The 27,039-nt window shown below is 39.8% G+C and overlaps 2 protein-coding genes across 4 annotated transcripts in view; one reads left to right on the forward strand and one right to left on the reverse strand.

The window, feature by feature from the left end:
* Positions 1-345: 345 nt before the first annotated feature.
* Positions 346-6,909, forward strand: LOC119740853 (ethanolamine kinase 1-like). The gene is made up of 3 exons (XM_038216341.1): positions 346-591; positions 3,883-4,151; positions 5,807-6,909. Exons 1-3 carry the CDS (start codon positions 469-471, stop codon positions 5,949-5,951), a joined length of 537 nt encoding a protein of 178 aa, XP_038072269.1. The 5' UTR covers positions 346-468; the 3' UTR covers positions 5,952-6,909.
* A 3,559-nt stretch (positions 6,910-10,468) lies between these two features.
* LOC119740124 (cubilin-like) overlaps positions 10,469-27,039 on the reverse strand; it is a 77,161-nt gene continuing 60,590 nt past the window's right edge. Inside the window, exons 22-33 of one of the 3 annotated variants that reach the window (XM_038215362.1) lie at positions 26,255-26,445; positions 25,204-25,372; positions 24,752-24,942; positions 24,019-24,190; positions 22,818-23,008; positions 21,463-21,631; positions 20,456-20,637; positions 19,791-19,962; positions 18,908-19,089; positions 17,500-17,695; positions 16,184-16,371; positions 10,469-12,848 (exon numbers count right to left, since the gene is read on the reverse strand). In XM_038215362.1, the coding sequence (XP_038071290.1) occupies positions 12,654-12,848; positions 16,184-16,371; positions 17,500-17,695; positions 18,908-19,089; positions 19,791-19,962; positions 20,456-20,637; positions 21,463-21,631; positions 22,818-23,008; positions 24,019-24,190; positions 24,752-24,942; positions 25,204-25,372; positions 26,255-26,445 (2,198 nt within the window). In that variant the 3' untranslated portion in view covers positions 10,469-12,653. Of the gene's footprint in view, positions 12,849-13,252; positions 13,681-14,041; positions 14,096-16,183; positions 16,372-17,499; positions 17,696-18,907; positions 19,090-19,790; positions 19,963-20,455; positions 20,638-21,462; positions 21,632-22,817; positions 23,009-24,018; positions 24,191-24,751; positions 24,943-25,203; positions 25,373-26,254; positions 26,446-27,039 lie in introns of those variants that run through there. The other 2 variants (XM_038215512.1, XM_038215430.1) reach the window with 2 other exon arrangements.

Below are 27,039 nucleotides of genomic sequence, written 5' to 3' on the forward strand. Positions count from 1 at the left end.
TCCGAACGCTTGAGAATTATTTTGGTAAGCATGCTACTTTGCCGGAAATTTTCTATACCTCCATATAACTTGCATGAAATATTGATAATATGCACTTAATTCAGACGTAACTTATAATACAAATTAAGCACGATACATTTGGCAAAAAGGACACGTAAAACATTCCAAAATTGAAATCAGCCTGTACATAATAAAGAAAAACACACAACAAACTTTTTTATAACGAAACACTTCCAGGCTAAATTATCAACGCTAAGCCAGTGAATGACTTGATCAAGTCTAAACCAGCCTCGCACGGCGCCCTCGTGTACGTACGAAACCCCGCCATTTTCCTTCGGATCTTTCTGCTGATGCAGCGTTCGACCTGTGGCGTTTGAGAAATAACATCGACCCTGACAAACCACCCTAACATCTGCCGCACGAATTTGGCTGCATTTCAACCTGTGATACACCGATATACTTCACAAAATGTCAAACGGTGGTGTTTTGCGAATCGATTTGACGCTGGATGAGAATAATTTAGAGGATGGGGCGCGAAAATTACTGTATTTGGTGCGTCCAGAGTGGAACCAGGAAGAGATCAATTTCAAGGTCAGTCAAGTAACGTAGAGCAGCAGTGCTCAAATTTGTATCCTTGTGGAGACACGCACACAATAGGGAACAAAACATAGTAAAGGTCTCCACAAGGCAATTTCTATAGATGAATATAGGTCTCCACTGCAAGGTTTTCACGAAATAGATATATGGATTTTACTCAAAAAAAAGGAATTTCCAAGGTGGGTTGATGTGTCGCAAATGGAAGAGTTTTAGAAAAGGGATATTAAGTCCGAATTTCAGCCAAGGGAATTAATTCTGGTTAAAATAAGAGCATTTTGAAACTTCACTTTCAAAATTGAAAACTTTACTACACGAGAACAAAGAAATGTCTCCACAAGGATACAAATTTGAGAGTGTGTGTTCACGCGTGTGGGTCATCAATTTGAAATGCATCATGTGCAGCCAGCTGGCTAGCTGTATCAGAGCCCCAATGTAACATGGGAAACACCAAGTTGAGCATTTGCTTGGGATTACTATGGAGGAAGGGATTACACTTCACTTTACTTTACTTTATTTTCATCTCATGGTAAATCAATATAGATTATATAGGCCTACAACTTAATTGAATTGTAAATACAGTACATGTAATTTTAATGTGCAAGGGCGGATCCAGAACACAATTTTTTTGGGGGGGCCCAAAACAATTTTGTCCCAAAAAAATTCTGCCAAAAAAGTGGGTCAAAAAAATTACGGCGTGGGGTTCGGGGCCCGCTTAAGGGCCCCGAAATTTTTTTGGATTCTAGATGCTCTGTGGTGCGATCTGAGGCAATTTCTGACCACTTTAACCAATGTTTTTTTGAGGAAAAGATGGTGGTGTACTCATTGCCTGCCTTTATTGCGATGTCACATAAAAAAAAAAAAAAATGGTTTCGTTTGGGGGGGGGGGGGCATGGCCCCCTTTGGCCCCCCCCCCCCCCTGGATCCGCCCTTGTTAATGTGCATAGCATTTTTGGTAAGCTATGAATTAATTCTTATTAATACCAATTAAGAGATGCAGGGGACCCACAAAAAGCAAAGCTTGTCAAATGCGGGACCCCTGAACAAGAAAGAATTAACGACATGCAGGAAAACAGACAAAAACAACTTGTGAACAACAAATAAAACAATATTAATTATTTACAGGATACATGACCAAAAAAACCCCAAAATAACAAACGTATAGATCTACTGATCTCAAAAGACGATGAATTTAACAAATGAATTTAAGGTGACTTTTAAAGAAACTTAAATTAATATGAATAGCTGCGTTTCTATAATGAGGGCTCATGATAGACAATGATGCTAATATACAGAAAGAAAATAATCAAAATATAAGCAATTTAATGATTGGCATGGCTTAGGTCTAATTAGCATTACTAAAACAAGAAACAAAATCAAACGAACGAATCAAACGAAACAATTTTACCAACAATGGATAATGGACTCACAAATATGAATATTAATTAAATTTGTTAAAAATAATTGTTTCTTAATTTTGAATGTATCGATTTCTTCAAAAAATTGGCAAGGGAATTCCAGAGTTTATTTATAGGGCCTTTCGCAAATTTAACACTTTTCTTTGCAAGGGATGTCTAGGTTACTGATGCAAATTAAGTCGGATGAACATTGTTCAAATGTAGGTCTTTATGGGCAATGTAGCTAGAAACTATAACCACTAGATCTGTTTTTGTCTTCACGTACCCTGACTCTCTAAAGGCTTCTTCTAGTTCTGGCTCCGGTGAACGCCGGAATGTAGTATATCCAGCCGCCATTCCAGTGGTTAAAGGGAATATACATCATTTGCTTTTGCTGTAATTTTCAGAAATGGATGGAATTGGGGGGTTGGAAAAATATAGCAAATAGGCCCTATAGTTACACTGACTTTTGTGAGGTTTTGGGTTCGAAAATACTATAAAAACCAAGAAAAACGATCATTTTCCTGTAGTCTGGTTCCCTGACTCCATATAAGAAGAAACAGAGCAGTTTATATACATTGGGGAATTGTAAGGTCAGGGAACCAGTCTAGCTGGCTCGTACCCGTTCATAGGTTTGTAATCGATTGCAAACAAGTGCGATGGTCAATTGGGGCCAGTATTTGAAGAAAAAAAAGCCAGTTGTTTCCAACGCTGATCGGCCGATCAGCGTTGGAAATTGATACAAAAATACCACTTTTCTTGAAAATGACAGTTTACCAGGTGCCATGATTTTACAGGATGCTTTACACTGTCATTCACTAACAGTCCAGCAAGGTATTTCAAAATGATTTGGTAGTTTTATTTTTTGATGTTTGCAAATGTTGTATTTTCCCTTTAAAGTCTATGGAGAGTCAAGAACATTTTCAGTATTTCCTAACAAAATTGGAAATCAGTCCCAGAATCATTTCTTCTCAACATTTTTTTTGGCAATGACTGACCTTCATTGGGATAATTATGCATTGGCGTCGCCAGGATTTTTCCCCTTTTTCCCAAAAAGCACACCCCCCCCCCCCAAAAAAAAGAAAACCTTGTACTTCCTCCAGCATAGTCAATTTATCATTTTTTTTAGGGTGGGCGGGGAACATTTACCCACCCCCATTGCCACCCCTGCAGTAGCCCATTATGTTAAATGTTTATTAAATTAATAATTAAATCAAAAGGCCTCAACGTTTTTACTTTCTCTTCCGGGGGGGGGGGGGGCTTGCCCCATCCTGTCGACTCCCATAGGATGAGGAAAAAATGTGGCGTCATGATGCGACACTCTTTCCAATAATGAATATAATATGAATGATCGACGCTAACTTACAAAGCTGTTAATGATCCTGAACATTATATACGTTAGTGCACGTGACTTGATTAGACACTGAATGATTTTGTGAAGAATAAATGACCATTGTATAGAAACTGTGATTGACATGTAATTTGTGATTGACTTGTGATTGACATGTGACTGACTTTAAAAACATGGACTTGACGGCATTATCCTGATACGCACTGTCATATGTGTCTATTTGTAGAGCGCGCTGGTCCGTACGGTGTTTGACTCATGTGCGAAGGTTCGTGGCTTCGAACCCTGCCAGGAACATAGTGTTTGTGCCCTTGGGCAAGACACTTAACTACAATTGACTCTCTCCACCTAGGAGTTTTAAATGCATGGTACCGGTACCTGTGAGGGTCGAGTACCAATTGAGCGCTGATATCTGCTCGCGTGGTCCCGATCCCGTGGCCTGATGGACGGGGTAATAATTGTAAAGCGCTTTGAGATTGTTGATACGATGGAAAGCGCTTATACATGCATGTATACTTCAGCAAATAACTATTTCTTATGCAGGTGTTTACGTCGGGTATCTCCAACAAAGTCGTAGCCGGATTCCGTCCCGAGGCTAAGTCGGATATTGTCCTGATTCGGATCTACGGCAAGAATTTAGATCTTCTGATCGATCACGAGACTGAGATCCAGACATTTGCGATTCTTCACCAGTCCTCCCAAGCAGGATGCGGAGCTAAGCTGTACGCTCGATATAACAACGGTCTGTGCTATGAGTATCTTCCAGGAGTCATTCTGGATCCAAAGACGGTCAGGGAAGAGAGAATCTACAAGTATGTTCTTTGTAAATCATCATGTAATTTGGGGGTTTACAAAACCCTGGCTTTGTCTATAAAGCTTTGATCGTCGTCAGGCTCAAGTCAGACTGGGACCTTGCGGGAAAAAAACCCCAAAAACATGCAAAACAAAATCAGGTCAACTTTACTCACTCTCCAACAAAATTCTCCAAAATTGTCATTAGGCAAAGACAAAGTCCTCAGTTCATCACCGGCCAAGTTTGACATCTAAATTCAACTTTTAAAGGAGACTTTTCTTTAACATTTTACACCTTAAAGAGTCCAAGTGATTATCAATTTGAAGCCTTCATCTAATTAAGACTAGACTGGTGCCGTACATGTCCAACTTTTTGAAAAGATTGACTGACCCTTCAGTAGTTTGGTGGCATGACCTGCTCAGTGCATGTATGGAGAGAATGTGTAGAACTTTGATGCAGTACTACTAAGGGGTGTTCGACTAGTGTCTTCATTGCAACAGTCCATTTTCTTGTAATACATGTTTTCACTATCTTAAGTTTTGGGACTCTCGTACACAGTACAGAGAGTCCCAAATTTTCGGACTATGTTTGACCTTTTGGTCCGACAGATATTGGATAGTGTGAAAGAGTCTTAACATGGGTGTCGGTATAGCCTTGGTCTAGGCGCTAATTGTTTTTTTATCCGGCCGTAGCGAGGTAATGCATGCAGTCATAATGTCTATGCGCTATGCATGCAGTACAGTGCATTAAAAATACTGCGCGAACAGCGACCTCACGCGGCCACTATTTTTATGCAAATCAGTTGGACCCAATATAGCGCCTTGGTTCAGTCGTCCATGTGAGGTTTTGGGGGTGGAGCTCATTATGTTAATAGCCTTAGCTGACCTTAAATGTCGTTTTCTTATTGGTCGATCGTTGCGGGGAAACTTGCTTAGTAAAACGTGGCACCGTACATAATCCATACATGTACACGTACACGTTATGTGTCTCTGCACACGGCACCAATGCACAAAAACTGTGGTTCCTGTCACGTCCGCAAAAGGCGAATAGCTAGCTGCAAACAATTTGATGACGTCCGGATTTACCAAGGTGTGATTGGACACTCCACATATTAGCCCCGCCTACACTTATCTGTATTCGCATACGAGGTCGTGCGCTAGAAATCCAGCGCAAAATAAAGAAAAACATAAGCTTTTGCCGACGATTGAACCAAGGCGCGATATAGGGTCCAACTAATTTGCATAGAAATGGTGGCCGCATGAGGTCGCTGTTCGCGCTGTATTTTTAATGCACTGCATAATGCATGGCCCTAGCGAGGATATCGTTTACGCGCCACGGCCGGGATGAATAACATTTAGCGCCTTGACCAAGGCTAGTGTCGGTACAAATCTCTCACATCCTGATTGAAAAAACTTCCTGTTCAGTTGGAAACACATTTTCCTCCGATATGTTAGTGGTTAGTATGACAATTATGCAAATTCTTCAAGGGGTCCTTGATGAAAGTACTCTATCCTAAGCGACAGAGTGTGACTGGCTTCAGATTTGATTTTAGAGAATAATGGGATGTAAATATATAGATGCATTGTACACACCTGCAGAATTGCAGTTAAAGTCTTTAATTGACAATCACATCTACAATATTTTGTTTGTGGCTTCGAAATCTGTCCATTTCAGGCTCATCATCAAAGAGATGATAAAAATGCACAGCATCAAGCCACAGGATGGCGCTGTGACTTCCCCTTGCCTCTTCCGCCTGATGGATAGATGGCTGTCGATCCTTCCAGAAACATTTGAGGGCAAAGAAAAACAGAAAAGGTGAGTTAAGCAAGTACTTCTGAAGAGAAGGGAAAGATAGAATAAGGTCATTCACTTATTCAGATGATTTCTGAATTTTGCTGGTACCGGAGAACCAGAGCCTAGTGTACTGACTGACACTTGCAGGGGTTGTAGTATAACACTTGAAGCTTTGTATGGCGGATAGGATAAAATAAGAAACATTTGCGGGTAACACCATGTGGAAAGAAATCTCTTCTCGGAAGAAGTGAGTGTGGTTCTGAAAAGAACCGGTTGGTTGAGTGTCTCAAGACAGCCCGGCACTGCTTAGACATGTACATGTACATGTTGGCCTTTGTATAGACCATGTGCCCTGTGACGTCATACCAGCAGGCAACCGATGGGCAACCCTATATAAGCATCTTTTGCATGTTATTTCTCCGCATTAAACAGTATGTCAACAGTTTTATACCGATCGCATTTCAAGAGATACACGTGCAGTGCAGAAGAGGACAGTTTTGCTGAAAGTTGTGAGGACATGACCACATACAAAACAAGTACAAGTGGCACATGGTCTATAGGATTGGATAAATCCTGCCCTTTAGCAGTTGTGGTGGCCATGCTTTAATACTAAGTTTGCCTACGTGTAGTCTTCTTGTCAATCTAATGCATTTTTCTGGTCATGTGAATTATATAGGTACATTGGAACAGTCACATCGAAGGACCAACTCCGTAAGGAAGTCAGCCAACTGAAGAGCGCTCTTACATGTCTAGAAACACCCATTGTATTCTGTCATAATGATATCCTTCCCGCAAACATCATTTTCAACGAGCAGAAAGGTGACACTACGCGTATCCATGTCTGTGATTGATTTCCTGCCAGGTCATGTACGCTGGATTTTGACAGTGGGAACTTAGAACCAGAATTTTGCCTTTCCATGATTTGTTAGTCACAGGGCTGTTGTGGTAATAGGTTGCACAAAGACCTACTGCTAGCGAGTGTATTTAAAGGGAATATACATCATTTGCTTTTGCTGTAATTTTCAGAAATGGATGGAATTGGTGGATTGGAAATATAAAGCAAATATAGTTACACTGACTTTTTGGAGGTTTTGGGTTCGAAAATGCTATAAAAACCAAGAAAAACGATCATTTACCTGTAGTCTGGTTCCCTGACTCCATATAAGAAGAAACAGAGCAGTTTACATACATTGGGGAATTGTAAGGTCAGGGAACCAGTCTAGCTGGCTCGTACCCGTTCATAGGTTTGTAATCGATTGCAAACAAGTGCAATAGTCAATTGGGGCCAGTATTTGAAAAAAAGCCAGTTGTTTCCAACGCTGATCGGCCGATCAGCGTTGGAAATTGATACAAAAATACCACTTTTCTTGAAAATGACAGTATACCAGGTGCCATAATTTTACAGGATGCTTTAGACTGTCATTTACCAACGTCCTATTAAGGTATTTCGCAAAAACTTGGTAGTTTTATTTTTCGATGTTTGCAAATGTTGTATATTCCTTTAAATGACTGATAGATCTACTTCAACTTATATAAGACTGGCACTCCAGAGTCGCACCAAACCAAATGTTAACGAATTAAGCAGTTGAACAGTTCCACATTTGAAACAGGACCGACCATGTCAAAAGTATCCAAAGAGTCTATACTCAATGGCAAAATGATCAAGTTTGCCTCTCTGTCTCTGAAACGACTCTATTTTGGGTCAAACCGAGACGCTCCTCACACTTTTTAGTTTGGCCAATTACACTCTGGACATGCTGGAAGGACGATCTGGATGGAACAGGTGCTAATCACTTCTCAGGTGGTCTGAATTAGTAACAGAGTCTACTACTTGTAGATGATAAAAAAAAAAATGCGTCAAGAGATAGGACTACTAAGCTGCCGTCTCTAAACGTAACTTTCATGATCTTGACTGTTTTCTTTTTTTTCAATTTTGCAGATAAAGTTTCTTTCATAGATTATGAATTTGCTGGAACAGGTGTTAATCGCTTCTCAGGTGGTCTAAAATGGTAACAGACTCTACAGATGATACAAATTTGCATCAAGATATGGGACTACTACACACTTGTAAGCTGCCGTCTCTAAACGTAACTTTCGCGATCTTGACTGTTTCTTTCTTTTTCAATTTTACAGGTAAAGTGTCTTTCATAGATTATGAATTCGCTGGTTTCAACTACCAAGCCTTTGAAATCGGGAACCATTTCTGGGGATTTGCATGTAAGTCCCCTTCAATTTGATGTCAAACTACATTCCTTTCACATTCATATTTCTAGCATTAGCACTGGTCCCTTTTGTGAAACAGTTTTGACAATACACCCCTACCCCCAACAAATCAAGATTTTAGGATTTTTTTCATCACCACCACCTCCTCAGTTGTAGACACAAGTTTACGCCCTTGGAATGTCGACTACAACCTCTATCCTGAGAAGGATTTTCAGATGAAGTGGTTGCAAGAATTTCTGACAGCTCAAAATGAGGCCTGCAATATCAAGAAAGAAGTCACAGAAAGAGAAGTGGAAACCCTGTATGTCAAAGTAAACAAATTTGGTCTGGTAAGAACAACTTCTCTTTTTTTTTTTTTTTTTTTTTTTTTTTAAACATTACAGGTTTTATTAAGAGCTGTAATAATCTCCGGTAATGATTTGATCTTTGGCAGAAGTTAGGTTCATTTCATGTATAATCCTAGCATTTTATTAAATGACAAACACATACGTTTACCGCTTTTAATTCTTATATGTATATATATTTTTTTAGGCTGCCCACATGTTTTGGGGCATTTGGGCCTTGGCAGTTGCACACTACTCGACCATCGACTTCGATTTTTTTGAGTAAGTTTTATATTTTAAACGATTAATAAACCATAAACCCCATAACAGTAGAGCGTACACCTTGACATTTGTCTTACCCACGTATCTGCAATAGCGAATCTAAAGGGGGTGGTCGCTGACTGTTATGAAACTAGTAAAATGGGGCAACAACTTACAAATGGAATGCTTAAGTTCTTCAGTTTACTCTGAAATTGCCACACAATGCAGGAGACAGCACCGTAAATTTCAAAATGTTCACTACCCCCCCCCTAACCTGAATGCTAGATTCGCCCCTGATCTAGAAGTGTCTATGTGACTCTACAAAAGTGCCCTCTTACTCAATAGGAATTTTAATTCCTTGAAGTTCCAAACTTCAAATTGTGTTTGAATGCTTTAAAGCGTTCAAACACAATTTGTAGTTTGAGTCAATGTGCAAACACACATGCAAGTACGCACACTCTCATGCCATAGAGCAAGGACCTAGCTCTATGCTCAGGCCTACCTTACAGACCTAGTGTGGACCTTCCTTTGCCTTATTTCATGTAAAGAAAATCCGGGAGGAAAAAAATTATCTTACGCGGACTGTGAATAATCTTTTAACCCAATTCCATAATTTCGCCGAGTGTTCCTCCATTTTGTGACAAATAACCCGAACCCAGAAATGCCTCTAAACCTGTTTTCCCAGGGAGGGGAAAACCTCGTGTGGACCTGACTTAGTCCACAACATGTGGACATGTTTTCAGGTTCAGACAAAGACGGCAAGGTTTGCACACATGCTTGCCGACATGTGCACATGGTGATCACCATCTGGGCAATTCCATGGTTACTCACGTTACATTTTTCATGTACTTTTGAGTTTCCTTGGGCTGTAATTACCATACTAAAAAGGTTTACCAACTGTTATCCCCATGGTAGATGGAGTAGACCTAGACCTACCTAAACACCAAAGATGACATCGAGAAAAATGTGTTAGGCCTATGTATGATAAACAAGACGCACAAAATCGGTTACTCACGTTACGAAAATGTAACGTGAGTAACCGATGGTGTGCGTCTTGTTTATCATACATAACACATTTTTCTGGATGTCATCTTTGGTGCTTAGGTAGGTCTAGGTCTACTCTATCTACCATGGGGATAACAGTTATCAAACCTTTTCAGTAAGGTAATTACAGCCCAAGAAAACTCAAAAGTACATCAAAAATGTAACGCGAGTAACCGTGGAATTACCCATCTACTTTCCACTCACGGAGTCCATGTGTGTGGACTCTAGGATCTCTGCACGAGTGCCCCCTCAATATTGATATCAAAATTTACAGATTTCAAGAAGCTTGAACCGATAACGCCCATTACTTTGAGAAGCATAAAATATATTTACATCATGTTTCCTTTTTCAATTCCTCTGGCTTAGGTACTCAAGAATTCGCCTGGACGAATACTTTCGCAGAAAAGACAATTTTTTGGCACTCACATTTCCTGAGTAACCATGATAATTTAACATTTTCTGGACCAATAAACTTGACAAACTATGTCGGTGAAGGGCAAACACCATAATAAATTCTAGGTACTGTTTGTAAGTACACGGTATACACGCGTGGGTCTTAAAATGAACTTCATATTATTTGTGCAAAATATATTAAATTATTTAAATAATTCCCATAGTTTGGACAACAGCATTATTTAAATTTTAAAAGCGTACTTCAAAAAACAAAATAACAAAAAAAAAAGAAGTGATATTTCAAATTCCATTAATTCCATGAATCATGTAAAATTTTATTCAGTACTCTGCATTATTCGTATCGTTGCCACTAAAACATCAGGAATAATTAAGTTAGAAGGTCTACATTATTTGTTTTCTCTTCCTTGGACACTCATTATGCAACTTTAAATTTTGCCACTGGTTTTTAATTCAGTTTTTATTATCCATCTCTTTCAGTTGTTGTAAAATGACCATGCTGAAATATACTCTGATAAACTGTTCATATATCCACATTCCTTATCCTTACCATATTACTATTTCACCAATCCTTGGTCAGTCATCAAGACAGAGTATTATCCATCTCTTTCATTTTTTTTTTTACATTGAACATGCTGAAATATACTCTTGAACTCTCTCATATATCTACATGCCTTATTCTTTCCATATTACTATTACATGTTTCAGTATATCAACTGGATTTTTTTTCATAAAATGGGTTAATAATACTACAGTATTTTCACAAGAACAATTTGTTTCCTAATTGCATGTTGTAATATTTACCTTAATGTGTTGTATTAGGTTCATTTTCCCAAATCTCATGACCTTTCCCCAAAGTGTCCTCTTACATATTTTTTTAACACTGAGCATGCTGTTTTGACTTTTTATACATCCAAATGCCTTATTCTTTCCATTTTGTTATTGCATGTTCCAGTACATCAACTGGTTAAAAAAAATCATAAAACGGTTGAATTTACTATTTTTACAAGAACAATTTGTTCACTTATGTTGTTAAATGACATTTTATGTGTTGTATTATAGGTTCATTCCCCCAAATCTCATGACCTTTCCCCAAAGTGTTCTCTTACATTTTTTTTTTTTAAAGTTGAACATGCTGATATATTATAATCATTACATTTTAATATATCCGCATGCCTTATTCTTTCCATATTACTATTACATGTTTCAGTATATCAATATGCCTTATTCTTTCCCTATTACTATTACATGTGTCAGTATATCAATATGCCTTATTCTTTCCATATTACTATTACATGTGTCAGTATATCAATATGCCTTATTCTTTCCCTATTACTATTACATGTGTCAGTATATCAATATGCCTTATTCTTTCCCTATTACTATTACATGTGTCAGTACATCAATATGCCTTATTCTTTCCATATTACTATTACATGTGTCAGTATATCAATTGGACAAAAAACGATTTTAAGTTAAACGCTTGAATATTACTATTTTCACAAGAATTTGTTTCCTAATTGCATGTTGTTTATTGACGTTGATGTGTTGTATTAGATTCATTTTCCCAAATCTCATGACCTTCCCCCAAAGTGTTCTCTTACATATTTTTTTAACACTGAGCATGCTGTATTGACTTTTTATACATCCAAATGCCTTATTCTTTCCATTTTGTTATTGTATGTTCCAGTATATCAACTGGTTAAAAAAATCATAAAACGGTTGAATTTACTATTTTTACAAGAACAATTTGTTCCCTTATGTTGTTAAATGACTTTTTATGTGTTGTATTTAGGTTCATTCCCCCAAATCTCATAACCTTTCCCCTAAGTGTTATCTTACATATTTTTTGTTTACATTGAACATGCTGAAATATTATAATCATTAACCTTTTTATATATCTGCATGTCTTATCCATATTACTATTACACGTTTCAGTATATCAATATGCCGTATTCTTTCCATATTACTATTACATGTTTCAGTATATCAATTGGACAATAACTGATTAAAGTTAAACGGTTGAATATTACTATTTTCACAAGAAGAATTTGTTTCATAATTGCATGTTATTTATTGACTTGTGTTGATGTGTTGTATTAGGTTCATTTTTCCAAATGTCATGAGCTTTCCCCAAAGTGTTTTTTTTTCTATGCCAATTCGTACGTTTGAAAATTAATCCCAACATTTTGTGTTAAAACTGATGAAACAGTTGCTTGTTGAATTTTTGTAATGTTGCAGTGGAAAAGCACTCGTTCCAGTCAAAAAGGCACACCATTTTTTTCTAGGTATTGATTAAAAACATGTATGGAAAAGCTTGAAAATCACCCTTACCGGAGAAAGAAACAGTTGGGATAACAGTACCAAATGTTTGAAAGGTTTAATCAGTTGGGTTTTTTTGAAAAACTTATAATATTGAAATATCACATTGTACACTGGAATCAAATATCTCCACTAAGGCACCACTAAGTTCCTCTGTCTCGATTCTGCTCTGTGGACCCAACCACTGCATATGTTGCGTAGAATCCAATGCGAGTCACGATGTCGTCACTGACGAAGATGACAACGATGTGATTAGTGTCCGATTGCCAGGATCGGTGACCACCGAAGAGACTCCCACAGAAAGGCTCGGACTTGCGACTGGAGCCGATGTCCAAAATCTGTTGGACACAAATGGGAGAAGAGGTCATTGAATATCCAAAACAGTTAAAGTTAATGAATGTATATACTGGCCCGTAAGCACCTCTGCTAAATTCTATACGTGTAAAGGTACCATTAAGGAGACACGTTATCGTAATTTCTTTGTTAGGGAGACATTCTTCTGTCTCCCTAAGGCTCGGACTTGCGACCAGAGCCGATGTCCAAAATCTGTTGGACACAAATGGGAGAAGACGTCATCGAATATCCAAAACAGTTAAAGTTAATGAGTGTATATATTGGCCCGTAAGCACCTATGCTAAATTCTATACGTGTAAAGGTACCATTAAGGAGACACGTTATCGTAATTTCTTTGTTAGGGAGACATTCCTCTGTCTCCCTAAGGCTCGGACTTGCGACCAGAGCCGATGTCCAAAATCTGTTGGACACAAATGGGAGAAGACGTCATTGAATATCCAAAACAGTTAAAGTTAATGAGTGTATATATTGGCCCGTAAGCACCTATGCTAAATTCTATACGTGTAAAGGTACCATTAAGGAGACACGTTATCGTAATTTCTTTGTTAGGGAGACATTCTTCTGTCTCCCTAAGGCTCGGACTTGCGACCGGAGCCGATGTCCAAAATCTGTTGGACACAAATGGGAGAAGACGTCATTGAATATCCAAAACAGTTAAAGTTAATGAGTGTATATATTGGCCCGTAAGCACCTATGCTAAATTCTATACGTGTAAAGGTACCATTAAGGAGACACGTTATCGTAATTTCTTTGTTAGGGAGACATTCTTCTGTCTCCCTAAGGCTCGGACTTGCGACCGGAGCCGATGTCCAAAATCTGTTGGACACAAATGGGAAAAGACGTCATTGAATATCCAAAACAGTTAAAGTTAATGAGTGTATATATTGGCCCGTAAGCACCTATGCTAAATTCTATACGTGTAAAGGTACCATTAAGGAGACACGTTATCGTAATTTCTTTGTTAGGGAGACATTCTTCTGTCTCCCTAAGGCTCGGACTTGCGACCAGAGCCGATGTCCAAAATCTGTTGGACACAAATGGGAAAAGACGTCATTGAATATCCAAAACAGTTAAAGTTAATGAGTGTATATATTGGCCCGTAAGCACCTATGCTAAATTCTATACGTGTAAAGGTACCATTAAGGAGACAGTTATCGTAATTTCTTTGTTAGGGAGACATTCTTCTGTCTCCTTAAGGCTCGGACTTGCGACCAGAGCCGATGTCCAAAATCTGTTGGACACAAATGGGAAAAGACGTCATTGAATTTCCAAAACAGTTAAAGTTGATGAGTGTATATATTGGCCCGTAAGCACCTATGCTAAATTTTACACGTGTAAAGGTACCATTAAGGAGACACGTTATCGTAATTTCTTCGTTAGGGAGACATTCTCATGTCTCCTTAATGTCACAGCCCCCCTTTAGAGGCAACATTTTACTGTCGCAATTAGATTATATTTGTTGCTCGTGGTCTAATTAGTAAACATACCGAAATTTGTGGAAAAAGGACAAGGGAATATTGGGTTAGGGCACATTTAAGTTTGAAAAACTGTGTGTGCAAGTCTATAGTGATGTTTCCCAAATGTCAAATCCAGGGTAATACTTATTACACTGTATTTATTCCCTTATGAATCCATAAAACCACACAGTCCTTGGGCAGATTGGGATGGTATAAGGAGTAACAAACATGTTTTACATATGTGGCTCACATTTTACATGGATAGAGAGCTGCAAAGTGTGGCTACATCTCCAACAAGTTTGAAGTCCGCATTACCAAATATAACTCAATATCCAGTGAGCGACAAAATAATGATACCCCCTGTAATTGCCCCCAAAAGATAGGCCACTGCAACTGTTGCGCCACGGCGTTCAAACCAGCACCAACTGATTTGCACATCATAGCCTAGCTGTGTAAGATTGCTGTTCGCACTTCATGCAGTATGTGCGAGTCATGGCGTGCGGCTGTGGTTAGTGGCTGGACATCCATCATTGGACACTATAATCAACACCTTGAGCAAGGCTAAACAGGGCAGTTTGAGACAATACAGGACTTGGGGGTAACGGGGTACAATTTTCCTTTCAGTACCATAAATAACACAGTTGACAAGTCCTCCAGATCCTCCATGATGCACATTCTGGGTGTAGCATTTAGGACTCAGTGCATGAACAGTATAGGGCTTTCATGACCACTTGTGGAAGCTCCAATGGAGGGGCAGATTGCATGCGGCACTGGTTAGGGGTACTTGGCATGCAGTCCGCACAAATAACTTTATTCTGAATACAACCCTTATCATGTTTTAGCATGAGCACAAGGCACTTGGACAGCAATGCATTCGAGTCCCTCTGGCTGGCGTTTTCAACACCCCAAAAATAAATCAGGTGACTGTTTTTAACGGTTGAGTGCTCCCTGCATTCATAAAGCAGGATTGCCTGGCTGTGATTGTTATGAAAGAAATTATATCTATGCTTTGACTATATGAGATTGGTAAGCCAACTGTGCCTCCTAGTCACTAGCTGCGTTTGTCTGTTAATGGAATATGAATGTCACAGTACACACAAGAAATAATTATGATCTGAATGTTGGTGACTGGCCTGTGTAAAAGCCATGGCAGGGGAGTCTTACAGACTATTCATAATTTAGGTTTTTTTTTCCATATGCAGTAGGAAGTGCATACTTTGCTCTTTTCTGATACATCACTCAGTTCTACATCTCAGTTTTTACAGATATATGGGTGAAAAGGTCAACTGTTACTATTGATTTCCAGTTTGTGAAATGCTGTATGAAAAGGCCTTTCACTCATAAGTAGCTCTTTTGACTTAATAATAATAATAATAGTATTTATATAGTGCTTTTTGCCAGAGGATACAAAGCGCTTGGGGAGAATGCAACCAAAGCCAGGTAAATGAAGTATATGAACATATGAGACCCATTATGTAGCACCTTTTTGCTAGGTGCTGCGGCGCATAATTGCTGCCACTGCCAGAAACACCGGGGCAAACCCCTCCTCTTAGCGACAAGTGTTACTGGGTTCTTTAACATGCATTACACAACACACGGGACCTACGGCTTTACATCCCATCCGAGGGACGAAGCAATAATGGTAAAGTGCCTTGCTCAAGAGCACAAGCACCATGTTCCCACGGTCAGGATTCGAACCCGTGTACCACGGCACACGAGTCGAACACTGTAACCATTGGACCACAGCACCCCACCACTTGTGACCGATTGTGTTTGGATGGGTAACATGTTTTGTTGAGTATTTACAAATATTTATAAGCACAAGGGATGAATAGTTTTTGGGGGGCTTGGTGGGTTCTTACCTCCACCCGGTCCCATTGACACCCGCGGTGCTCCTCAATGTCCATGAAGTGGAAAGTGACGTTGATCCGCGTACCCACGTCTGTCTCAATCTCTGTGCGACAGTTCTGATCATTGTCGTATTCGTAAGGGAAGTTGGGCGACGTGATCACGCCCCGCTCAGCTGACATCTCAACGTTGCACTTGGACACTGTTGGAAGAACAATGTAAATACTTGAAGTTTTACACGGTGAACCTAAATAATTCTTATTTGTTTATTTGTTCCAAGTATGCCGCAAAATGAAACCTATCGACAGCAGTTTCTCACAAGCTCTCAGCTTGATCTGAATGATCACACTTGATGGCCAACAATTCGTCGGGTGCCTGGAAGAAGGTAGTAAGGGCGAAAAATGGGTCAAAAGGTCAAATTCGAATTTTGCAGGTAATCGATAGAGCTTGGAAATATCCTTCATTCGATATACATATATTGTCTCAAGCGGCTACGTAGTTTTGATGTAATTAACAGTAAACAAAGGACGGAAGGAGGTTTTTCATTATTTGTGCCTGGCAAAAGGTCGTAAGCATGTAATTCTTATGTAACAAAAAATGTTCGAAGTGCCCCAACGTCCCACTCAAGTGATACGCAAAGCCAATTTTGTTTCCGGCAAAAGGACATAAGGATTTAACATGCCGCTTAAGCGTACATTTAAGGCACTGGAAGTTCCCGGTAAAAGGTCGTTAGCATAAAAATTGAAATAACTTCAAAATTAAGTTATATTCTGACATGAAAATGCACCATATTATTTTAATCAATAACGAATGTCATCAGTTGAGATTTCAACCTTATGTGATTTTTAATCTAGAAATGGCAGCACAAAACCTTTCAACTCTATTATCTCCAAAAGTGCTGTTTGCGTGCCTGGGCTGCTTACATCCTTTTCCTAGTCACACGACTAGGAAATGGCATAAGTTAAACAAGAATTAGTTACATTACGGCTAACTGTACATTATTAAATTTGCTCCACACAAGCCTCGGGATGCAGCCTAATACATGTATTGATCTGATAAGTTCTCAACTACATCAGTTCAACAGCAGAGTGATTCACTAAGCCCTGCCCCATGATGTTTTGACCGAATCAAAGCCAATATGTCCAACGTGTGCCAGGCAAATAAGGCGTGTGCATCTAAAGCATACAGCGCGACATGGAGAGGTGCATGTGTTGTTGCCCATGTGTGCGCAGTGGGTGGGGCATAACAAACGTGTCTATTGTTGACAAGTACATGTACACGATCAGAATTAGTTGATTTGTGATTCTCAAGTTACTCCTAATTGGCTTACCTATGGCTGGTAGGTTCTCTGTGGGTGCAGGCACGAGCGGAGCCGGATAGGTGATATAGTGAGCAGTGTATCCCTTCATCCTTGTGCTAGCATCACTATGGAACTCCAACACCACCTCATTGGTCCTGGATACCCAGTTGAAAGGGTCCAAGGTGCCGCAATATTTGTCCATGGGTCCCTCCGGGAAGTTTTTCAGCTAAAAATGGCAAAGTGAAGGACAGCCATTTCATAATTAGTCCTAACTGATATGCATTTTGAGGGGACCTTTTCTGAATCCACCCAAAAATTCATAGGAAAATTATGGCAGATTTCTCTAATTCTCAAGGGTTATCAAGCTTTATGCAAGGTAAAAGTAGATGGGGTCTATCTTCCTAAATAGGGCTGTGCATCGGAACCAGGTACCCGAGTACCCGACCGTTAATATCAGGAACTGAATTGTTCCAGATTATAGATCGGGCACCTGCAGTGTAACCAACTTTCTGATTTACTTAGTTACTTTGCAGACAATGAAAAGGAAGGTTTTGAAGCTAATTTTTTTTAGGTGATTTTAAAAATGAAAACCAGACCACAAGGGAAAGCAAAACAAATTTCATGTTTATGACTTTTGCGAAATTTGCAATTAATACATCGGAAAGCTATAAGTTACTGTACACACTTGTGTCTTGCTGTTTTGACACACAGATGTGGTGTGTTATCGTGAGGACCTTTATGAACAATCTGAATAGCAACTTCGAAGATTGAATTTTTGGGTTTGGTGTGTGATACCTGGTTACCCATTTATTTTTTCAATCAGGTAGCTGGTTCATGTACTACCCGTAAATGCACACCCCCACTTAATACTACGGAATGTTCCAAGACTCCATAATGGATTTTGAAGGTTTGGGAGGTACATGTTCAATGAATCAGTGGGTTTTTCTTAAGGACTCAAGGACTCAGTTTAGTTGAAAATCATGAAATACCCTACTATATATAGTCGAGGAAATGACAAGCAACGTCAAAATCTTGCCGAGTGGGGGGAGCAATATCCTGCATGCTTGCTACATTTGTACAACCATGCGACAAACAGTACCAAATTTATCCATTGAGCTGGTGAAAATACTCGTATTCAGCAAGATCTCATACTTTCTGTGTTTGTTATAAGCGACGTGCTTGCCCATAGAAATGTGCACAAAACTGCAGGGACCTATAATATGTAGTCAATTATATCCTAAATCTTATTATGGCCGAGCTCGTAATAACGGCAGTCGACTGTAATGGGTTACAGATTGTGAATCGTTTGTCATGTTTACAGTTTATCAGCCCCAGCTTAGAAACACTCCGGTTTCTTTTAGTTACAAATATAGATGTAAAAATGCTCATCGGCAAACACAATCCATTTCCTGATATTAAACTTTATAGGCCTACTCACCAGAACATAGTCATAATCGCAAGTCTCATGAAACTCAAACTCAAACTCTGAAAAGTATATCTGGATGACATAGCCTGGTTCCGCTGTGATTGTCGTGCGACAATCCTTGTTGCTTGGATATTTTTGAGGATACAGAGGGGAAGATAGGGTACCATTTGGGGTGAACAGACTCTCGTCACAAGCTGTGCAAAATATGAAAAGATCATGATAAACAACAAGCCATAAAATATACCAATGTACCATAAAGAATAAACTATGAAGTACATTACACCCGAAAATGTATGGAACCATTTCATGGAAACATCCCATGGCCATGGCAATAACCCTAGCCATAACTACAACATAAAAGAACCAACTTCAAAGGTGGCTGGGTTCATTTACCATCTGCACAAAAAATTATAGGAAACCATAAGCATATAAGCTACAACCCATAAACCATACAATTACCATTCCCATGGCAAATCAATAACCAAGACAATAATATCAATTCAACAAATGCTTGAAGTTGCTGGGTACCGGTAGCAACCAACTGGTGGTAAACCAAAGTAAACCACATTCATGAACTATAAACCATATTAAACTGGCAACGCATAGCCTTAACCATGATAAAATCTAACGAACCCTTGAGGCGGCTGGGTTTGGCAACCAGTAGCTTACAGTAAACCAAAGTTCACCATAACCGTTAAAACATAACTAGTAACTCATTAACCATCACCCATAGCTGAATATTCCAGAGGGTATAGCCTTAACCATGATCAAATCAACCGACATTGAGGTGGCTGGTTTAAATTTGGCGGCCAGCTCATAGTAAACTGTTGTAAACCACAAACAATAACTTTGGAATAATAAATAATAGCCGTAGCCACAGTCAGAATCAACCAACCTTTGAGGTGGCTGGGTTTGGCAACCAGCTCATAGTCAGCCTTGAAGCCCGTGCTAGTTACAATGTAATCACTGTGGAAGGTAACTATGGCAACATTCCCAGATGACAACCAGGAAAATGGAGCCTTGACACCGCAGAAGGTTTGTGGTGCACCAATGCCCTGGGTTCGAATCTGAGATCAGGAGAAAAGGAGTTTATCATTTTCATTTCATCAAAAGTCACACCCATTTTACGTCTGGCATTCAGAGTAGCATTCAAGTGTATTAGGAGCAATAGCTGACTCCAATAGATTTGAATTCATTCTGGTGGCATGGGTGGCATAGTGCGTAAAGCACTCGCCTATCACTGCTGTGGCCGGGTTCGATTCCCGTCTCGGGTCATTTGGGTCATATGTGAGTAGAGTTGTTCGTTGATTGTCTCTTGTGCCTTAAGTTTTTCTCCGGGTTGTCCGGTTTTCCTCCCTCTACAAAAAATCAACACTTTCGATCAATTATTCCCGTTCATCAGGCCATGAGACCACACGGTAGCCGACATTTAGTCTTCTACTCTCACAGGTGCCCATTTATACTTCCTTCCACATCTACCAAAAATGACCCCCAATTGAAATAAGCAAGAGACCTTCATGGGCTTTCCCAGCTGAATGTCAAATAACAAAAATGACGTACCACTACGTAATCATAGGAGCAGCTTTCTGACTCCTCAACATCAAATACTGCAAAGACTAGCTGGATCAGGTGGTGCTCCTGCCCTGTTACCGTGGTTACACAGTGGAGATTGTTGCCATACAGGGACGGAAAGCCTGGCGATTGGACAGTGCCCTTATCAGCAGTGAGGCTGCTATCACAACCTGCGTGACAAAGATCAAAGGATGTCACATGTAGCATTAACCAATGTCGTAGTCAAGCCCATCACAAATCCAGTTATATGCAATTACAAGTTCATCAAAAGTTGGACATAAGTAACAAGCTATACAAATGAACTGTGATGAATGCATTTTTGTTGAAGATAGTATCCCGTACTTGTGAATGGAAATGGTTTTGTGATGTACTTGTATGGACTGTGCATGCCCCCTCAACTGTTACATACATGTAAATGTCATGTTCACTGGAAAAGACTCTTGAACGAATTGCCAATGCATGGCGCCTGACACTCATGTGAAAACACTATGGGCTTGTGCACATTCAGAATAAATGTAATTGTGTGTAATTTACGCCATATGTGCAGTATCCATATATACATGTACCAAGTCTCAAAAGTTGCCATAAAGTGTTATCTACTGTTCATGCACGGAGGCCACTGTAAAATTGGCCTTTGGTGGAATTATTCAGTAAAAACATACAAATCAAGTATATATTTATCAGCTCTTCAAAAGAAACAGCACAACATATACACTAATTCTTTTTGTCTTCTGAAAAATACAATAAATTGCATGAAAAGTGTAGCTCTTTTTACCCTAATCCTTTTAATGGGGTGCATGAAAAATCATGTTCAAATTAGAGCATTTACATTTACTGTTAGGGTAAATGTTCATTACAACATAAATAACAGCAATGCAACAGTAATAACTATCTTAGTTGTAAAGCGCATTGAAATGTTAATGTAATGCGTTCATAAGTGTAAATATATATTATTATTATTATTATTATTATTACTATTATGTACACCGACTTACTAGAGAATGGCTCATTGGTGACAGCTTTGAATGTGGCCTTGTAACCTTGGTAACCGTTCTGGTCATCAGTCTTGAATTTGACGATCACCACATTGCCATCAGAGATCCACGTGAAGGGGTCTTTGTCACCGCAATAAATATCTGTGTCTCCAATGATGGCATCTGTGAGCTATAAAACACAAGAAATGCCATGCTCATTAATGTGACAGTTCATTTTGTAATTTATTGTTGATATATTAAAGGGACACTAGGTCCTGGAACAGCCCAATTGGGCTACAAAACACGCTTTGAACGAGATTATGTTAACTGGAAAGAACATTTAGAACTAGGATAGAAACATCCACACAACTATCCTTTAAAAACTGGGCGTTTTTGTGTTATTCCTGTATTATGCGTGCGAGAACGAATTTCTGGGTCCCACAAATTCGAGCCGTTTGGATGCTAGTTGTGATTTCTTTCGTACGCGTAAAGTGTTCGCCTTTTGCAGACGTTGAAGAAACCACAATTTTTTTGCCATTGGTGATTGGTCGCCGCTGTTCCCGAGACACACAACGTGTATATCGTACACGTACTGTATGAGGTGAACGACACGAAAAACATATTCGTACTCCGTCGTGTCCGATGTAAACAACCGTTTGTTTTTCGTCTTTTCTCGGGAACGGTAAGACATTAGGTTGGTTTCTTTTCAACCACATATTTGAAATATGATAAGTAAACAATCCAAACATGAAATTTTCAGGGATTTCAGGACCTAGTGCCCCTATAAGAGAACACTAAGAAATACATGTAATCAAATGAGTCATAATTCTCCGTGTACAGAAAAGGTTGTGAATTCATAACCAGCATTAAGGGCAGGGACATTTCCCACCCCATTTTGATGTTTTTTTCTTTGCCAACCCCCTTTTGTATACTCCTCTGCAAAGATGTATGTACTCTGGCCCTCCACTTTCAGAAATGTTCCACTGTGCAAACACAATGCCTCATGAGGAATAACACTGCCTTTACAGAAATTTGGCAACTAAAATAAGTACCTGCGGTTGCCACACCACCCTGAGGTGGCGCTCTTGTATTGTATTACGCTCGAGGACAGACAACAAAAGGAGCACAAAGGAGCCTTTGACCCTCGGACGACGGTGCCTATTGTTAAAACCGGTCCTCGATCGTACGGTTATGTGCTTAGTCTATGGGAAAGTGTTATATTAGAGGGACAAAGGAAAACACAATAGTTGTCCTCAGGCGTATAGTAAAAAAAGACTGTGCGCACCACCCTTTCACATACACCACACGTAGCCAATGCCAGACGGGTTCTTAAATTTGAACTTTCTCCATATATTGACCACACAAGGAAGTCTCACCTCCACAAAGTCTTTCTGGCAGTTTGGATCGGACTCCACACTTAACACACTGAAGGACAGTATAACGTGTTGGGATGGATCCACCTCTATACGCTGGTAACATATCAAGGAGTTGTTATACGGGTCAGCACTGGAGGCATTGTTTGGTGATTGGACGACACCTGTCTCTGACGTCAAGGTCTCGTTACATCCTTGCAATGGGAAAGAGACATAATTCAAAAGGAAAATGTTATTTTTACAAAGCAGACTTCATCAAAAAATGATAACGTCTGGCCGTTAGGCGGCGCGAGCCAGACACTGGTCCCACACGTGACTCAGCATGTACATGTAGCCCCCTCGTCCCTGTTCGTGTTCTTGGTTTCCCTCATCCAGAGTGCTTCTTTCACCCATCTTGTAAATTGAACTGTTTCTCTGTCCGAAACTTTGCTGTTGTCCCTATCAGTATCAATTGTGTGAATTTCCTGAGCTACATGATCTTTTATTGCCGATTTATTGCAGTCTGCTATTGAAGTTTTTCTCTGGGCTCTTGTGCATTTCCTATTGGACACTCTTTCCACATCTTTTCGATGTTCTTTTCTCACCACAAAGAGACAGTTATTTAATCATTTCACAACCTAAATCCATTTTAACTGAGCATTTTACACACAGGGTTAGGTTTTAACTGTTCAACCTAACCCACCCAGATGCAAAACAATACAACAGGTGTTAAAGTCTCTGGGGCCTTGCTGCATTTTGTGCCAGCAACACCAGTACATACATGTACACTGCCAATTCTGAGACAAATGGTAAATGGAAGCTAGTTCTCTTTGAACGATGCCATATTAGGATCCTGTTGCAGTGGTGGGTGACCACAGATAAATGAGGCAGTTTGGCCTTGGGAATTTTGACCTTTTGGATTTTGTTACATCGTGCATGGTTTTCCCTCTGACACTCTAGTCTGGTCAGGGTTTCTAGACAATATACCTTGGATGCTTAGGGTTAAAACACAACACATTTTAAAGACCATTAATTAACCTATTGGTAAACAGAAACGTTTAAGAAACAATACCAGAAACAAATTGACAGTAAAAACCTGACACTTTGAAATTTGAAAGAAACTCGAGGTTCTGCCCATACACTTTTCAACATGTTTTGTCTTCAGAATATTCCACATCATAATTTTGTTATTTAAGATATTTGTTCAAAATTCATCAGAGCTAACCTGCGACTTCAGGTATCCGTGGCAACACCGTGTAATACGCTGAGTACCCAGGGTACGTGTTGGATTTGTCAGATTCAAATTCTAAAAGGATTTCGTTGCCCGTCGAGGACCAGGTGAACGGTCCAAGGAGGCCACAAAGTGTGGTGGAGCGACCTGTCGTAAGATCTGTGAGCTGTTGAGAAACAGGTAGACAGGAAAGTTGTTTGAACAAATGACAAATCTGGTTCCTTGACCTAGTACCCGACAATCACCTGATGTCTTTTAATGGATCACAGGTCAGGCAACTGTCAATTTAACTATAAAACAAAGTGCATTCCTAGTCCGAGTGCATGCTTGGTAAATACAACCATTTTACCCCGGAAACAAACCTGAGCGTGTTGCCAACACATGTCCGAGTGGCAATAAGAATATGTTTGGAATCTTCAGGCATTTTCAGAAACTCAGGAAACTGCTGTTTGGGTCACTTTGAAACTGGTGAAACTGGCACTTTTATGACCCGAAGTCTTTTCAGAATATTTCATTTGAAAGTTGAACAAAGAAATTGTCTGTAGCGGGGCTTGGACCTGCAATCTCGAAAAATATTGATCTGCTGAGACTAGTTTGCTGCAGCACCTCGAGATCAGCACAATCAGGTACCCATTCATCTGTTAATACCCTGGTGTGGAGGGTGACAATTGTGTTAAAGTGTCCTGCCCAAGAACACAACCACACAGTCTTTGAATGAGATTCTTACCTTGAGATAATCAGTTGTACATCCCACGTCTCGAGTCTCCTCCTCGAGCTCAAACTCATTGAAAACTATCTGTACCCTGTTGCCTGTCTCCGCGTGTATCAGTGTTTGACACCCTATGTCTGTGGGGTAGTGTAAGGGGTAGTTGACTGACTGGAGGTCCCCTGTGTCGCCAACCAGCACTTTGCTGCAGTCTGAACAAAGAAATGTACTATACTTGTAAGCAGGAGGTCAGGGGTTAGAGTCCCACCTGAGAAGCTTGTGAATTAATGTTAAGCCCTCGTACAAGTATATACAGTGTTTATACAAAAGGCAAGAAAATGCCGGTGATGAAGGGGCCCAATGCACAATATTGAATGCACAGTTCTTACAAAATTGCATCATTCAATGGTAAAACTGGATGTGAAACTTTAATGTACTTAGCAGGAAGAACTAAAATCAGTTTGGTATATTACCTGTTGTTTTTGGTTTCCTAATGTGGGAGAATTCCACAACTAATTGCATCGCGGAGGTATTATTCGTCTTTGCAAATCGAATCATGACTTCGTTGCTGTCCGACTTCCAGGAAAATGGCAGCTCTGGGTCGCAGTAGCGGTCATAGCGCAGCGAGGCAAGGTCTTCAACCTAAAAGCAAAAAAGAAATTGGTTTTGTTTGCTTTACTACTTCCAAATAGTCTCACACAGAAACAATTTGTTGTTTATTTGCTCTTCAACATAGTGGATACAAACAGAGGCCCTACTTCACTGAAATCTGAGTTCTTCTAAGACATGCCGATGAGATTTAAGTGGACTCTTCACATTTTTGCCTGAAATTTGAGGTACGCAGGAAAGGTATACACACATGCATGGTGCCAATATACTATTTAAAATTTGAAAAAGCCTGAAATCAGGCAATTGCTCAAATCCCTGATGCTGTGTTCCTAATTGTTAAGTTTGAAACCTGACGGGCCTTGCACCTGCATTGGAATGTTGGTTCTTAAAGTGTCAGTTTCTAAGGTGGCTAACATGGCTAAGGTCTCAAACTTCTTTGGATCAAACTTCTTTGGATGATTACCTACAACCCTGCAAGTTCCTCCTAAAAAAACATGAATATAGGAGAGCTAGGGTTAAATAACTAAAATAGACTTGTATAAACGTTTCTGTCTCATTTTGTAAAGAGCAAGTCACTGTTAAGTATACATTTTGTAACAGCAATAGACCATGTGCATGAACAGTAGATGGTGCTTCATCATCATCTGTCAGATGAAGATGTCAGATGAAGATGAGATCGATGAAGCGTCCTAGATAGTTAGCTCAATGGAAGAGCTAGTGGTACAATTGCCAAGTTAAGCACCATTGACTATGGTCAGTACTCGGATGGGAACCCATTCCATGTATTGTTTTGGTCGGTGGCTTGTCTGGGACATGATAGGGCTCTTTCAAGTCCGCGTCTTTCGGATGGGACATAAAACTCCCAGTCTCTTCAAACTTCCACTTCATAACCGATGAGAAGATACTTGTGTATACCTCAACATAATGCCTCTCGCAAACAGCACCCGGCAGCGAGAATTCTCGGAAGATGAGATGCACTGCCTCCTCGGGTGGGAGGGTGAGTAGGATGTGGCAGGCAGCATCCGTTGGTAATAAGAGTAAAATCGGCCGGTATTCATCAATTGATATCGTCTCGGGAGTTTGATCAAAGACGTCCGTGCATTCGACTGTGGAAAAAGAATTACAAATATGAGGTTCCTTTGCATTGAGCTGGGGCCAATTTCATGAAGCTGCTAAGCACAAAAATGTGCTTAGCATGAAAAGTCTCCCTTGGCAAAACAGAGTTACCAACCAAATGTTCATGTAATGTATACTGCTTGTGATCGGTATTCAGCTGTTGTTTGCTTGGCATGAAAATCACATGGAGTTCTGGCTGGTAACCTGCTTTTACTATTAAAGCTATACTTTTTTTTTGCTAAGCAAATTTTTGTGCTGAGCAGCACCGTGAAATTGGCCCCAGCTATCTTTTTCTTATGGTTGGGGAAGAGGTATTTTCATTTGTAACAATAAATGCACAACTCATGCAAACATTACCCCGTTGAAAAAGCCCAGCTCCTCAGAGAAGGCTGCAATGCAAAGGATCTACAGCCTAAAGATTTTGAGGTAAAACCATGCACTAATATCTCTTTTGTGAGATGTGCATGATTTGAAGAACCTGTGCAATATCAACAGTGTAATATGAGCATTTTTAGCACAAATCATGGCATGGATATGGGCATATCCTTCCTTGGACCCATCTCAACCTCATGAGTAAATAAGAC

Source organism: Patiria miniata, unplaced genomic scaffold (genome assembly GCF_015706575.1).
Source record: "Patiria miniata isolate m_02_andy unplaced genomic scaffold, ASM1570657v1 HiC_scaffold_1, whole genome shotgun sequence".
Classification (NCBI taxonomy): domain Eukaryota; kingdom Metazoa; phylum Echinodermata; class Asteroidea; order Valvatida; family Asterinidae; genus Patiria; species Patiria miniata.